At 29.5% G+C, this 14,461-nt stretch overlaps 3 protein-coding genes across 4 annotated transcripts; 1 reads left to right on the top strand and 2 right to left on the bottom strand.

Moving 5' to 3' along the window:
* Positions 1 to 1,932: 1,932 nt before the first annotated feature.
* Positions 1,933 to 3,600, bottom strand: Bma-rpl-1 (60S ribosomal protein L10a, putative; the record flags this gene model as incomplete). Of its 2 annotated transcripts, XM_001891833.2 has the most annotated exons (4): positions 1,933 to 2,103; positions 2,217 to 2,384; positions 2,517 to 2,670; positions 3,443 to 3,600. In XM_001891833.2, 4 exons carry the CDS (start codon positions 3,598 to 3,600, stop codon positions 1,933 to 1,935), a joined length of 651 nt encoding a protein of 216 aa, XP_001891868.2. The 2 variants fall into 2 exon arrangements, with proteins under 2 accessions (XP_001891868.2, XP_042937436.1); XM_043081502.1 differs by lacking the exon at positions 3,443 to 3,600 and having other exon boundaries at positions 2,517 to 2,645.
* Positions 3,601 to 5,394: 1,794 nt separating this feature from the next.
* Bm10627 (Uncharacterized protein) lies at positions 5,395 to 9,537 on the bottom strand (the record flags this gene model as incomplete). The annotated part of the gene is made up of 10 exons (XM_043081501.1): positions 5,395 to 5,454; positions 5,693 to 5,917; positions 6,040 to 6,124; positions 6,363 to 6,471; positions 7,008 to 7,089; positions 7,211 to 7,267; positions 7,729 to 7,896; positions 8,182 to 8,262; positions 8,401 to 8,508; positions 9,409 to 9,537. 10 exons carry the CDS (start codon positions 9,535 to 9,537, stop codon positions 5,395 to 5,397), a joined length of 1,104 nt encoding a protein of 367 aa, XP_042937435.1.
* Positions 9,538 to 12,818: 3,281 nt separating this feature from the next.
* Bm17740 (Uncharacterized protein) lies at positions 12,819 to 14,325 on the top strand (the record flags this gene model as incomplete). Its single annotated transcript, XM_043081500.1, has 6 exons — positions 12,819 to 12,911; positions 13,035 to 13,342; positions 13,449 to 13,627; positions 13,808 to 13,885; positions 13,994 to 14,191; positions 14,318 to 14,325. 6 exons carry the CDS (start codon positions 12,819 to 12,821, stop codon positions 14,323 to 14,325), a joined length of 864 nt encoding a protein of 287 aa, XP_042937434.1.
* Positions 14,326 to 14,461: the final 136 nt, after the last annotated feature.

Raw genomic sequence — 14,461 nt, 5'->3', positions numbered from 1 at the left:
TATTTTTCTCATCAAATTTATTATTATTATAAATGAAAAATATATATAATATAGATAATGTAGATTTTAAACTTAATTAAAACTATGCTATGAGATAAGTAACTAAGGATTAATTCATACTATCTTATAGGATATATAACCTAGAATTTACCTTAAATTTAAACCAGAAAGTAAAGTAAATAACATAGTACTTCCGGTACAAGTATTTATTTACATCGAAAGAGCTTGACAACGAAATTGAAGTAATAATTATCATTCGTCAGCTAAGGTGGCTTTTGGAACAAGTAGCACGAGAGTAAAATGTTGACGGTAGGAATGAATTATTTCAATCATTCTATTTTACTTACTTACTTCTTTCAATACTCAATCTCCGCCCAAAGTATCTCTCCTGTCATAAATTTTCAACTTTTTTTTTTTCTCTTTCTTTTTTTATCATTTTTATTTGATGCATCTCTATTGTAGTAATTTATTACTACTACTTCTCAATTATTCATTTCGTTAAATTTTTATGAATCTACTTTTTAAATATTTCATCAATTAATTTATTCAACTTTGAGTCTATTATTTTTGTTTTGTTTTATTTTTTTTTTTTTTTTAATTTTAAATGCACTTTTTTCCAATATGAAACATTTCATTTCTTTTTATTGCACAAGCAGAAAGTTCATATTTATTTGTTTGAAATGGCTTTATTAAATAAATGACAAAATTAATATGGCACCATAAATGAATGAGAAATTTTAATTTGAATGATATATTTTGGAGAAGTTAAAATTAAAATCATAACGTCTTTTTTTCCTTGAATAATAAAAATAACAGAATGTTTATATGAATTAGTGGAATTAAACATTTTATAATATTTTTCTTTATTTTAATTCCTTAAGCACCTTGAATGATTATGCTCATCATTTATTCTTTATTAAAATATTTTTACAGTGAATTATATTTATGGAATTACAACTAATTAGTGTTTCTCTTTTCCTTTGAATTTAATTTTACAGATTAAAAATTTCTCTCTTCTTCGTTCCTCTCTTCTCCCTCTTTCCTCATATAAGTTCTTTCTGCTTTTTTTTTTTTACTTTCAAATTTGATGACTTAACAGAATGGCACTTGCTGCAAACTCCCTTTTAAAAAAATGCATTTCCTCGTCGGCTTCAACTGTTATTTTAAATTACATCAAATTACATAATGGTCTGAGAAAATATTAAAATATAAAAAATGAATTGAGCACGAGAATTTAGATTTGTTTAAAAGATTCAACACTCATTAAAAAAAAAAAAAAAATTAAACATGTTTCTTGAAATAATCAACAAGCAAAAACAGAAGAAAACATAAGCCCAGACACCCGAGATTTGTTAAGATATATTCACATTCGGTTGAATGCATCTTGAAGACCTTTTTTGAAACGGACACAATCCGTGAATCCAGAAGATTCGCTTTTTAAAATACACACACATTTAGTGTACCAGAAAAGATTTGCCGGAAATGTTACTATTCCTTCCTTACCTCTACCACATATAGAACACAACCCAATAACAACTATAGTGAAATGTTACCATGTCAAAGACTCTAAGACTTCAAATTTCATGTCAAACATCACATCCAACCTAAAACCTTAGTAAAAGAAGTTAGACATACACTTCTATTAAGTGGTCACTCAGAAAATTCTGAAACTTATTCCGAAGATATCACCATCTGAAACCAAATAAATCACTATTGACAAAGTTTCAATATTGTTTGTCGTCCAACAGAAAAGAATTTCCGGAATTAAACATTTTATGGTAGAACTTAACCAAATATATTTCAAATTATCTTTGAAAAACACCAATTCCCACTAACCAATAGTATAGTTCAAATATTTCACGCATTCAAGCAAATCATTTATCACTTCAGATAATGCAACAACACTAACAACAGTTGACAACACAATAAAAATCAATATAATCGCTGGGGTGGCCCCATTGTGCTCTTTATATGTAGTGACCGCACATTCTGCCAATTCTTCTTCAACAACGACACAAGAAAATTGATAGAAAGAGCGATATTAGAAACCAGCTCTTCCGGTGTCATTCCAACATGTCCAATTGCTACCGATAGGCATAATACCTGCAATTAAAATGCTGTTTCATGTTAAGACCAACAGTGACCAATGCTTGCAATTCTCAGATATGGAAGTTCTGATACATTAAATGGTCATTTCGATTAACGAAAGCACTCACCTTTTTCATTTGAAATTTGATCGTTGAACGGATCTCTTCAATTTTAGTTATCAGTGGTTCAGAATGAGCAACAACACTTGGAAATTTACCAGCCTTATTTAGACCTGGTCCAAGTATACGTGGAATTTGCTTAATCAAAGCTTCCGAAGCCAAGAATGCATCATACCCCTGAAAAATGTAAAAAATGTTTTTCCACTATTACACTGGTGATATCTTCCTTTCAAAATGAACACTCATCAATAACACATATCACATAAAGGTCAAAACGAATTAGAGTGATGAAAAACAAATAAAGGAAACCTTTGCTAGCTTCTTGATCAGCTTCTTATTTTTGTTCAGTTTTTTTAATTCATCCGCATTCATGCACGGTATACTGTTTGCGTTAGCTTCATCGCAATGTTGTTGATCGCCCAATACACACACTTTCATATTTGGTCTTGGTATATTTTTCAGCCTAAATATAATGTTATTTGCAATCGGAATTGTCGATAGATAACCTAAGAACAGTAAATATTTCAATATGGAAGTTAAATTGAAAGATTACTATAAAAACCAACTAATTGAAACCTCGAAACAAAACGAAATATAGAAGGAATAACTCATTCACTTAAAATCATTTTACATCTATACGTAGCCTACATCTAATTCAGTTAATAGCACTACGAAGAGATCCGTCCATTAGGAAATGGGCAAGCAAACGATGATGTGATGGAAGAAATGTGGATAGCCTGAATGACTACTAAGTTGAGTGAACCATCGAGTTCAAATGGAAAAGTTTCCTAACATCCCATGAAATTTGCCCAAAACTATTCTATCCTATCTTCTGTCTGCTTCATCGAACCCTATTCAATCTCTTTTTCATTCTGTGGTATTCCTTCCCCCTGCAATCATCTGAACAATAAATTAAATGAACTTTTTCATTGTAACCTAATTTTGACCACTCCTTCATGCTTATTCATGACCCCTTTACCGTTATATTGTATCAGAAAATGAAACGTAGTGCTTACGGTTATTCGTCACTCGTTAACATAATTAGTTCGGATTTCAGACAACAAAAAAGAATAGTGTATGAAATCCTTCCCATTATTTCAAGACTCTGGGTTAAAGTCTTCGCCGTTTATGCTAAACGACTTCCTGCTCATCCCAATCAACAATTCGGCATGAATGGAAAGAGTAGGCATTTTGTAGAAAGGATTAATTGGTGCTGATATAGTTGTTGGTAATACCTTACGGATCCACTGAAACGTTTATCTTTCTGTGGATCATAATTCTTCAGTGCTACTTGTAATTCGACTGTTTCACGAAATTTCCGCTTCTTTTCCTTCGATGCTTTCAACACCTCATTGACACATTCGAAAAGCGTATCACGTGGAATTTTACTCATTGTATAAGATTTAACGCCTACTGAACAATACCCTGAAAATTGCATTGATTAGATATTAATCGTATCACAGAGTTTCCATGCATAGAAACGAAACTGCTGTCATATGTGTTCAAGAAGTCACATTTCTGAAAGATGTACGAAATGATTTGAAAACGACATTTCTCAAAAAACTGCCAACTGAATTTCAGAAAAATTTAAGTAAAACAAATGGTAAAATATACATATATGCAGACATACGCCTTATGCACATTCACGTGCGTGAACCACACATGTAACGTACGCATGGCTACCACATGTACCACATCCACACAACCCCCTGCAACTAAAGGATACCGAACAAGCTCCACGACCAGCCCAGGTAACACCATTAATACCCAAAATTCCCAATACACCGTAATTAAAAACGCGTTCCGGGTACATCTTTGTATTTTACAGCATTATATCCCATTGCATTTTCTCCCTCCACCAGCTTTAAATTTTATAATAGATTTTTTAATTTAACGACGCAAAGCAAATGCTATATGTGATCTATATGTAACGTATTTTCTTTTTACTCTTTTATCATTGGTAATTTTGAAAAAAAAATTCGACAAAAGACAAAATATACATCGGACTATTCAATCCAATATATTCCATAGTGATTGCTTAACCGAACTGCCATATATTTATTATATGGCAGTCCAATTATTATTAGGAGGTAGTTTGAAAACCTAATTCTGTCTAATCTATGAAAAATATAAAAATTAAGCTAATATCAATAACAAATTGCTATGTTTTTTTCTGGCGTCATGTAACTCTATAAACGAAGATGAACAAACAATCACTCCAAATCATTCTTCTTAGTCGATAATTGAATACTTGTTTTGTAATGTTTTTCGTTTGTTTTATTAATATTTAATACATAAAATTAATCGATCAGGTATACAAAATATTTGTGAATCAAAATCAAAAGAAAAGTATTTCAATTGCAATGTCACCGACTTCTTTTTTCGTAATATAAATTGTGGACAAAAAAATAAATAAAATACGGGATGAAGATTTATAAAAACCATAAAACAAAAGAAAAGTGAATTCAATTCAGGCGACATTTAAAAAGAAACAAACCATTTGATTTCTTCCTGATGATCAGATCATATTAACTAGAAATTAATATTTCAAAAATAAAAGAATTTCTATTAAATGGATCAATGATATACTCGTTTATCATATCTCACCGAATGAATAAAACTGTTATTTATCTCAGATATTAAATATTTTTATAAGAAAAATACTCAAATATCCATTACACTCATCACCAGGCTTTCATTAGGCTTCCGATTCATAGTAATCTATTACTTTCCAACTCATAATCTATTACTTAGCGAGAGAACTTTAAAATGAACTTTAGAACATGTGTAGTAAAAAAATAGCTCAGTTATCTCATAAAATACAAAACTGATTAGCTCCAGCAGAGTTCGATAAAGCACTATCATATTTCCTTACAACAAAAGATCATGTTGAGTTGTGCGGCACTGATTATTAGTTTGCTTGAAATTCTTTAATACCAATATGAGATGATATTTCAGTAACTGAAAAAAAAAATGAATAATGATAATAATGTAAAAAGATGTGAAGTTAAAACTTAGAAAATAACAATTGTTAAATAAAACTGGGGAAAAGAAAAAAAAAAAAAACTGAAAGAGGAGGGATCTAAATAATTGTTATTTAAACGATTTAAAACGATTTAAACAATTTAAAACTTTTACAAACTAAAAAAATTTGTAGTGAACAATTTACCAGAGAAGAACTTCCTTGTTACAATATAGTCAAATCAGCAAAACGTTCATTATTTAGAGCATCTTCTTTTGTTTCTATCTGAAAAGCATTTTCCGTTAATTCGAAATCTTATTGATATTTCTGAATGCTTGAAACGAAGTTTAGTATTGAAAGATAAGACTTTTGATGTTCATATGAATGAGAGATAAGAATTTCATGTAAATTTAAATCAAATAAATAAACATATAAACGTGGAATGCGTGTAACTGCATAAAATCTCTTTCATAAAGTACATAATATAAACTACTTATACAAAATATGCATAATGTAAACTAACAAATTGGTTTGGTTCAGCGATAGAATGAAATCTCCAGCATACTGTAGAGCCGAACTGATCGTACGAAAGCCAAACATATGTGATATTTCCAGCTAATTCATTCCATCGATTCATCACTGACTTTTTAAAATGCTCCAAATCAACCCAAACTTTTCCAGCAAAATCACTTATCCAAATCCAATCTTTTTTGGGTAAATTTTCTGGTATCTTTACTTTTTGACATATCTACAATTCCTACGAATAAATGATTGCATATTAATGAAAATAAATTGATCTGGCGCAAGTTAAAATGGAAATAAAAAATTAACCTTATGACAGCATTTTTATAAAACAAAAATTATAATTACCTGAGCTTTACCATCTACCACTCTAGTTAGCATCATTTGTGTCTTTGAATATTTTAATTTATGAGCTTCTAAAATACCATCTCGCCTATAAAATTAAAAGTTAAACTTCAAAAAGCAATTTTGCATTTAATACTAAATAAAAATTTTGAAAACTTTTGGGTCTGCTTCTAAATTGTCGTCATTTATTCATCCTTTTAAAAGAAAATTTGCTTTTCCGTTTCGAAATAAAACGTTAAAAAAACGGATAAGATGGAAATATTCAGGAATAGGGAATTTTTGGATAGCTAAATCGGACAAAAACGACAAACGAAATAGAAACTAACCCATTCTGTACGACAAAATCAATCCAAGCACCTATCGAGATATTCTGGCATTGCTGATGACAGAAGTAAACAGTTCCAGTTGCTATCGACCATAAGACAACTTGCTCTGCTATAAGATCAATAAATGATTTTAGATAAATAAATGAGTAAAAGATGTAAAAATTGAAAGAAAGATAATAAATTTTAAGATATTTGCTTTCAATAAATTTATTTTTTAGAGATTAAAATAACTGCAAAAGTTTTGAGAAGAAAATAAAATACCGAAGTGACCTCTTTAACAGCGAAATAGTAATAAGTATGAATGCTAATATTAATAATGAAATTATATCTGACTATTGAAATCTCAAAAATTATTAGAATAGCAAAAGATTTATTAATTTTATTGTTTTTTCTTTTTTTGATGATGAGTTAGTTGCATGTTTCATTAATATTTTATCAATATTTGAAAAAAAAAAAAAAATTAAACGAAGATAACTAAAGTTCCAGAAGTATGTATAATATTTTATATCTTCAGTGATATTTGTAACATCGAATATTTTAGACACTGACAAATAATTCCATTATTTAGCGAAATTAATAAAAAAAAAAAAAAAAACAATAAACACAAAAAAAAGAGGCCATTAATATTTTAAAGAAATAACTCACTTCCTTGGCAGTCTATATCACGTCGAATTACTAATCCTGAATATATAGCCGCTGGATTGGTTTTATTCTTAGACAAATTTTTCTAAAAAAAAGGGAAAAAAAAGGAATGACTAGTTTTGACATTACGTTACGAAGTAATTTGATGATAAATTAAGGCACTTAAAATTAACTTTAGCAAAAATAAAGGATGAAAAAACGTATACCAAACAGTGAACTGATAGTAATTTCGCATCAGCTGGCATTTCTGATCCAATCCATGGCTAAAAAAAATGATTTTTTACCAAAAAATATTATAAGGTGAACCATCTGATGACTTAATTATGAATAATATGCAAATTGAAAATGATTTAATTAGGAATAATATGTAAAAATACGAAAATTGTTTTAAGAAAAAAAAATCCATGGTTACATCAATAAATCATTTTTAAATCCACCAAAATATTCCGCATGCTAGTGAGAATAGTTTTTCTACAAATAGTCTTGAAAAACTGATAAAGCTAAAAGAATCTCCACTTTATGCTTCAATGTTATGAGTCAGTGATTACAATTTTTATCATAAATAACTTTATGATGTATAAGAAATCTACCTATCAATCTATCTATTTTAACTGATGAATCATATCAGATGGGGGTGTAGAAGTATTAAGTGTGTAAGTAGTAATTTTTTAAATATATATATATATATATATATATATTAATTAATTACAAGCAAAAATCTAACCGCATCATAAATTGGAAGTTGATTATAAGCTGGTCTAATAATTTCAGTTACTTTCATTAAAACATTACTCGACATGTACGGTTCGGTTAATAGTTCAATCCAGGTCACATAAATAATATCTGGCATAACATTTTCATGATTAAATATTCCATTATCATCTAGGATCCACTGCAAAAGATACAACCATATTCAAGTAATATCAAGATTATCCAAAGAATATATATGCATTATTTAATTAGTCAACTTACTTAATTAAGAAAATAAACATTTCATTTAATTGCTTTCCGTTCACAAGATTATGAGAAATGTAACATTCGAAGTGTAAAAACTGTACAATAACAATTCAGAAGATTTATAAACCAAAACTGAATGAAACTATTTTAAAAAGATAAGTGATATAAATTTTTACAAATAAACTAATGAATTATAAATTATAATAATAATGGATAACACCTCAAAATGAGGTGACCAAACATATTGTTCCAGAGTATCATCTAAATTCTCTCGATGAGGTGTAGCTGCGATTGTTTGAATCTGAAAATAAAACTGATAACAAAGATAATTTTGAATTTTTTTTCCTTTTTTTTAGGGAAAAATCGGAAGAATGGAAAGAATTATATTAAAATTTTCAAACATATCAAATAATTATTAATAACAAATTTTGAAGCATACTGAAATTCGACTGCTTATTGAACCATCACTGTCATATAACTTTACAATTTTGGTTGGAAGAACTGGTGAACAAGCTTCAATGAATGGTGCCATCGAATCATCATTAAACTATAAAACAAACAAGAGAAAGAAAATATATTCAATACTTTTTTTTCTTTTAAATTGAGACACATATAATTATTCATTTTTCGTCCAATCATTATCTTTCGTCTTTTCTCTTCGCATGTAAATTAAATGTCTATTTCTTACATAAATTTGAACCGCCTTTTTTGTAATATTTAACTTTATGAAATTCAATTGCGCTACATGTAAGAGTTGAAATATATATTTACAGAGATAAGTTTGCACCAATATCATATGTATATAATTTAAAATATGAAATGAGACATAGTTTAGCATTTTTCTCTGAGTGTTTTCTTCTAGCCAAATCGATAAAATCATTATTATCATTAATCGCAAATGAAAATCAATGAAAATTATATGAAAAGGAATCATTAAAAGACATACAAGTTGAGCATTTTTCCAACGGTATATAATAAATAATTTTGATTATTTGCCATAATCTTTTTTTAATTCCAATAAATGAAAAAATTTAAAGACTAAAATACTAAAATACTTACAATTTCTGTTGGACTGAAAACAAAATCACTCAGTAATCAGAAAAAAAAACGAAAAGGAAAACATTTTTTTTGCTGTAATTTCAAAATCTATTTATAACATCAATCAAAATTTTTTTATAATCACCGCATAATTTTTGCAATTCTTTAATTCAAATTGAATTTTGATTACAAATATTATCTGCAATTTGGAAAATAAATCACCAAATTAAAAAAAAAAAAAAAACTGAAAAACATGTGAAAGTGTGAAAGAAAACAATTTGGTCTACAGTTTTCCACTTCTTTTCCTTACTTAACATAGTAATTTTGGATGTAAATTGGATCAATTTCGAATTAAAAATAAACTTTAATTAATGCAGAGTAATTTCACTTAATGCTTTAAATTACTTACCGAGAAATTGATCCAACTACCCGGTACAACATTTGTTGGTATTTCACAATTGAATTGATAAATTTTAGTTTTTCTTAATACTTTAATTCGACCATCAGATATTTCCAAAACAATACCCAAATAATACATACCACACATTGTAAATCTTTAATTAATCATCACAGATTAATAATAAATGTTAATAGTTTACATCAATTAGTTAAATTTTAATTGTTAAATGTAAATAGCGAACTTTTCAATTAAAAAATATATAAAATATATGAAAACAAAATTAAGTTAGTAAAAATGACAGTAAATGAAATAAATTAAATTTGATTAATACATAATGCTGAGCAACTCGAAAAAAAAAAAAAAAAAATACCCAAGCACTTCCCGTTGATATTCTGTGAAAGATGGAATATGTGTGTTATGCAAATATCTGCGTATGTGCACGTTTGTATGTGCACGTTTGTATGTGTATGTTTGTATGTGCACGTTTTATGTGTGTGTTTGTATGTGCACGTTTGTATGTGTATGTTTGTATGTGCACGTTTGTATGTGTGTGTTTGTATGTGCACGTTTGTATGTGTATGTTTGTATGTGCACGTTTTATGTGTGTGTTTGTATGTGCACGTTTGTATGTGTATGTTTGTATGTGCACGTTTTATGTGTGTGTTTGTATGTGCACGTTTGTATGTGTATGTTTGTATGTGCACGTTTGTATGTGTATGTTTGTATGTGCACGTTTGTATGTGTATGTTTGTATGTGCACGTTTTATGTGTGTGTTTGTATGTGCACGTTTGTATGTGTATGTTTGTATGTGCACGTTCGTATGTGTGTGGGTGTGTGTGTGTGTGTGTGTTTGTATGTGTGTCTGTCTATAGGTGTGCACTTACAAAGATACATATATACATTTGCATATATTAAATTTATGTCTCTTTTTGACAAGTTGAGAATCATTAGCTTAATTTACTGCTCGTAATGCTGCATTAGCTGGAAGCTTCGTACTCGAATATGCTTTAGTACCATTTCAGGCTAAATCTTGTTCGAATTAAAACGAATAATTTAAAAATATAGAATTTCAAATTCAAGGAAATAATAAAGGGCAATTTTCGTGCCTGAAAGTGTTTATTTATTTATTTATTTTTTTCAAAAATAAAAACGGAAATTTTCGATTTTTACGTTTTTGCTTGTTTTACGTAATGGCTTCCAGATAAATATCAATGACGGCTTTTTATATCATGCATTTCTAATTGGATTTTCACAAATCTGAATGATTGCATTTTTTATCCAAAGAACATTTTCCGCAAATACACTACCGATCTAAACGATCATTACAAAAATAAGAAAATTGAAAAATGTAGCTTCAAGTAAGTTTTTAAGTTTTAATTTCCTTCTTAACAATATTATATTAATAAGATATGCTTTAGATGTTCACTGTTTCATATATTCACTAATTTCCTCCCTCATTTTTGCTTTCTTTCAATTTCGTTCCTCCTTTTATAGATGACGCATATATGTTGTAGAACTCAATATCATTCATATTGAGAGGCGCTAAATGGTGAAGAGAATAGATCGATTATATCAATGTTAATAATGGTTACATTCTGCCATTGATTTACTCATTGAAATGATTTTACCTTATTTTATTTTACTTAAGTAATCCATTAAATTAGATAGAAAAAATTGCGGTAACTTTCCAATTTTTTCATTTTTTTTCAGCGTTTTCAGTTTCATTCAGTAGTGTCCCACATTATTTCAAACTTACGTCACGTTAACTAATTATAGAAAAGTTGCTAAAATTCTTATAAATAACTGATCGAGAAGTTCCTGAGTTCTGATTTACTGAAGGAGTGTCATAATTCTATTGTTAATAATTTCTACATTTCATAAAAATCCAAAAAATTTTGAAATGATTTTAAGTTCAGGAAAAAATAACATAAAAAACTTAAACTGATTTGTAAAAAAACGTATACTGAGAAACGTTTACTGATTTATAAAATAACAAAACTATAGCAAAATTATTGGCAAAACTATTACACGAGACCTATGACCATGTAAGTTTTAGGTCGAGATAGTATGAATGTGAATTCACTTTAAACAGCTCACGAAAGGTATAGGTCATGAGATGAAAACACACTTTAATGTAATCAACTATTTATTGCAGTGAATGCATGAAAAGCTCAAAACAAAAATGACAAAAGAACGTTTGAAACCAAAAAATAAATAAGATTTTGAAGTTGGATAGTAATATACAAACATTGGAAGTGAAAGCAAAACCCAGTGGTAAAAATTAATTAAGAGTGAGCTAAGAGTAAAGGTATAATTTTTAGTCAATATTTAAGAATATTTGCATACAAATTAGAAAGAAATCAACATCTGATGAAATAAAATATCATTGAAAAATAAGACCGCTACACAGAAAATTCAAAAACCAACACTGAACACTATTACGTCTATCAGTAATACACCGATATGAAATATATAAATATACAACAGCAATTTAAAAAAAAGCAATTGAAAAAAAATCCGCAGGACTAAAATCAAAAAGCATTGGTTTTTTCAGTGACTTATTGAAAAATAATTAATTAAAAGGAGAAGTTATACCTTGTTTAGGTAGTAAATCCAAGGCCTCTTTTGTAAGCAAATCCCGTAATTGCACTCGTTTTGGCCGATATAGCACCTTTTGTAGCTGCTATAATGACATAAAAATATTTTTAAAAATATTAACAACATAAAAAAATATATCGAAAAAAGAATATAAAGAATTAAATATGGAAGAAAAAATTGCTGATAAAATCTAAGTGAATTGCTAAAAAAATTATCATTTCTAATTTTAAATATTAATGTTTTTAATTTAAATATTAATTTAAAAATTTAATTTAAATTTAATTTAAATTTCTAATTTAAATATTAAAATGTTTGTTGGATAAATACAACAGAAATTTGCACCAATTAAAAGAAATAATTAAGAAAAAAAAAATGTTTGTGTAGGAAAATGATAACGCACAGAGTACGCGGATGTCAAATTGAAATGTATTAGAGATTTTTCTTGTTGCGAGAAAAGAAAGCGAATGATATGCGCTAGAAAAAAAAAAAAAGGATGGAACAGTCTCGATATGCAAGCAAATATCTTCATGGGCGCGAAATAATACAAAAAAATACTAATATAGATGTTCATTATCGTCACTTTTTTTCCTGTCATTCTTTTTCTTGTATAAGAAATATGATAGAAAAAATGTATGAGATTTAATGATTAGCATAAATAGTATTATACTGTAGGTAGATTTGAAATGTGTGACTTCGCATTCTTCTACTATAACTGCAACTATTAATTACTATAAGTAAATAATAGTTGCATTACGTGTTTTTATACTTAATGAATATTTGATAAACTTTACTAATATTATAGGATAAGAAATCGGCTCCCATGGATCAAGAAATCCAAGTAGTTTTTGAATACCTTAAAAGGGAGCCGGAAATGTACCGAATTTTGCAGAGATTCTTGAGCAGGACTGTTCAGGTAATTTTCACTTTGTCTTCCTGTTTTTTGCTCTTATTTTTTTATAAATTGATACAGTGTGAAGAAAGAGTTGCTGAACTTTCCTCAAATTTAAAAAGTGACTGTAAAAAATAGCTTTTTCAGTTTGAACAGTCGCTCATAGAACGCATGGTGGAGGCGGGGTGGAGGTTGGAGGAATTGGTAGGGCAAAGTGCCCATGCAGTAATGGAAGAGGACCCGGTACCTCAGGAGCCGGAATTTAATGAAGAAGAGGCAGAGTGGGCTCCTCTGCCTGAAAATGAAACTGGTGATGAGGCCGAGAACTGGCCATTAGAAGCAGAGTGGACCCCTCTGCCGGAAGACGAAGAAGAAGAAGAGCCTGAGGTACCGGGGGTACCAATGGAGACGAGTGACATCACGGAACCGGTGGAAGCAGTACGTGAACTCGTCCTGTAAGTTTAAGTTTTACCAGCAATTGTATAGCAAAGTAATTTGCTAATTAGGCAAATACTAACTTTCTCTGCCAAATAATTTCCATTAAATATAAGCTTGTTTCAGACGAACTAGGACGATCAGAATCCCGGTTCCTGCCACGCAGGAAATATTGGCTGCGGCACAACCGGAAGAGTTCCATCCAGCCGACTTAGAAGACCTTCCGGAGCAACTCCGAATGGAGTTGGAAGTGCCGCGGGTGGAGCCATATACGATAGCTCAAGGAGAAAGAAACAGAAATATCGGTAATTTATAATTTTAATAACTTTGGAAATGATTATGTGCTGTAATTTATAGAAGGAATGTAATCATATTTTTGATTTCTTATTGATAAAATCATATTTATGATTTCCATCCTCATATCGATTTGTGCAATAATAGCAACAATTTGTGCAGTAATATTTTCTTATCGTTTCTGTTTTCAGTATGTGGTCTCTGCGGCAGGCAGTTTGAAACACTGAAAGGGTGGCGTATTCACGCCTCAAAAGCACATAAGCAAGATGGTAAGTATTTTGAAGTGGAATTTTCAATTAGTTTTTAAAAATATTGCTACATTTGATTTATTTAAAGCCAGTAGACTCATTATCGATGTAATACATTATATATTCCAGGTTTTTGCTCCCGTTGTGGACACAACCTCTTGCTGCCACCCGAATTTACGGCCGCACAGAGAACGGCAGCGGTAGAGCTCCATGCCCTCGATTGGTGCCCGAGGGCATGTGCGGCCGTAATAAACGAACGACAGGTGAAGCGCCGAAGGCTTGATTTGGTGGGAAGAGAAGAGGATGCCCACCACCTCTTCATTCCAGGTAAGAAACTAGTGACATTGAAGAAGTGAGATCTAAAAGTTAAAAAAAAAAAATTGAATGATCATGAAAAAGAAAATATTTATGAAGTGGATCTTATATTTTTCTAATCAGTGAATTTTTTTTCAGGCCAATGAAATTGCCTGACCTTCCCCGCGCAGCAAACCTGTCGCTGTCTGCTCCAGTTCTCCATCCTCTTCCGACCAAATACATCTGAGGGGGTTTTGAAAATAAAAAAAATATATTTATAAAACGAAAAAAAACAAAAAAATA

This window comes from Brugia malayi (assembly GCF_000002995.4).
Source record: "Brugia malayi strain FR3 genome assembly, contig: Bm_v4_Chr4_scaffold_001, whole genome shotgun sequence".
Classification (NCBI taxonomy): Eukaryota; Metazoa; Nematoda; class Chromadorea; order Rhabditida; family Onchocercidae; genus Brugia; species Brugia malayi.
The sequence above is the reverse complement of the archived record's forward strand: the minus strand, read 5'-3'. Positions and strand labels throughout refer to the sequence as shown.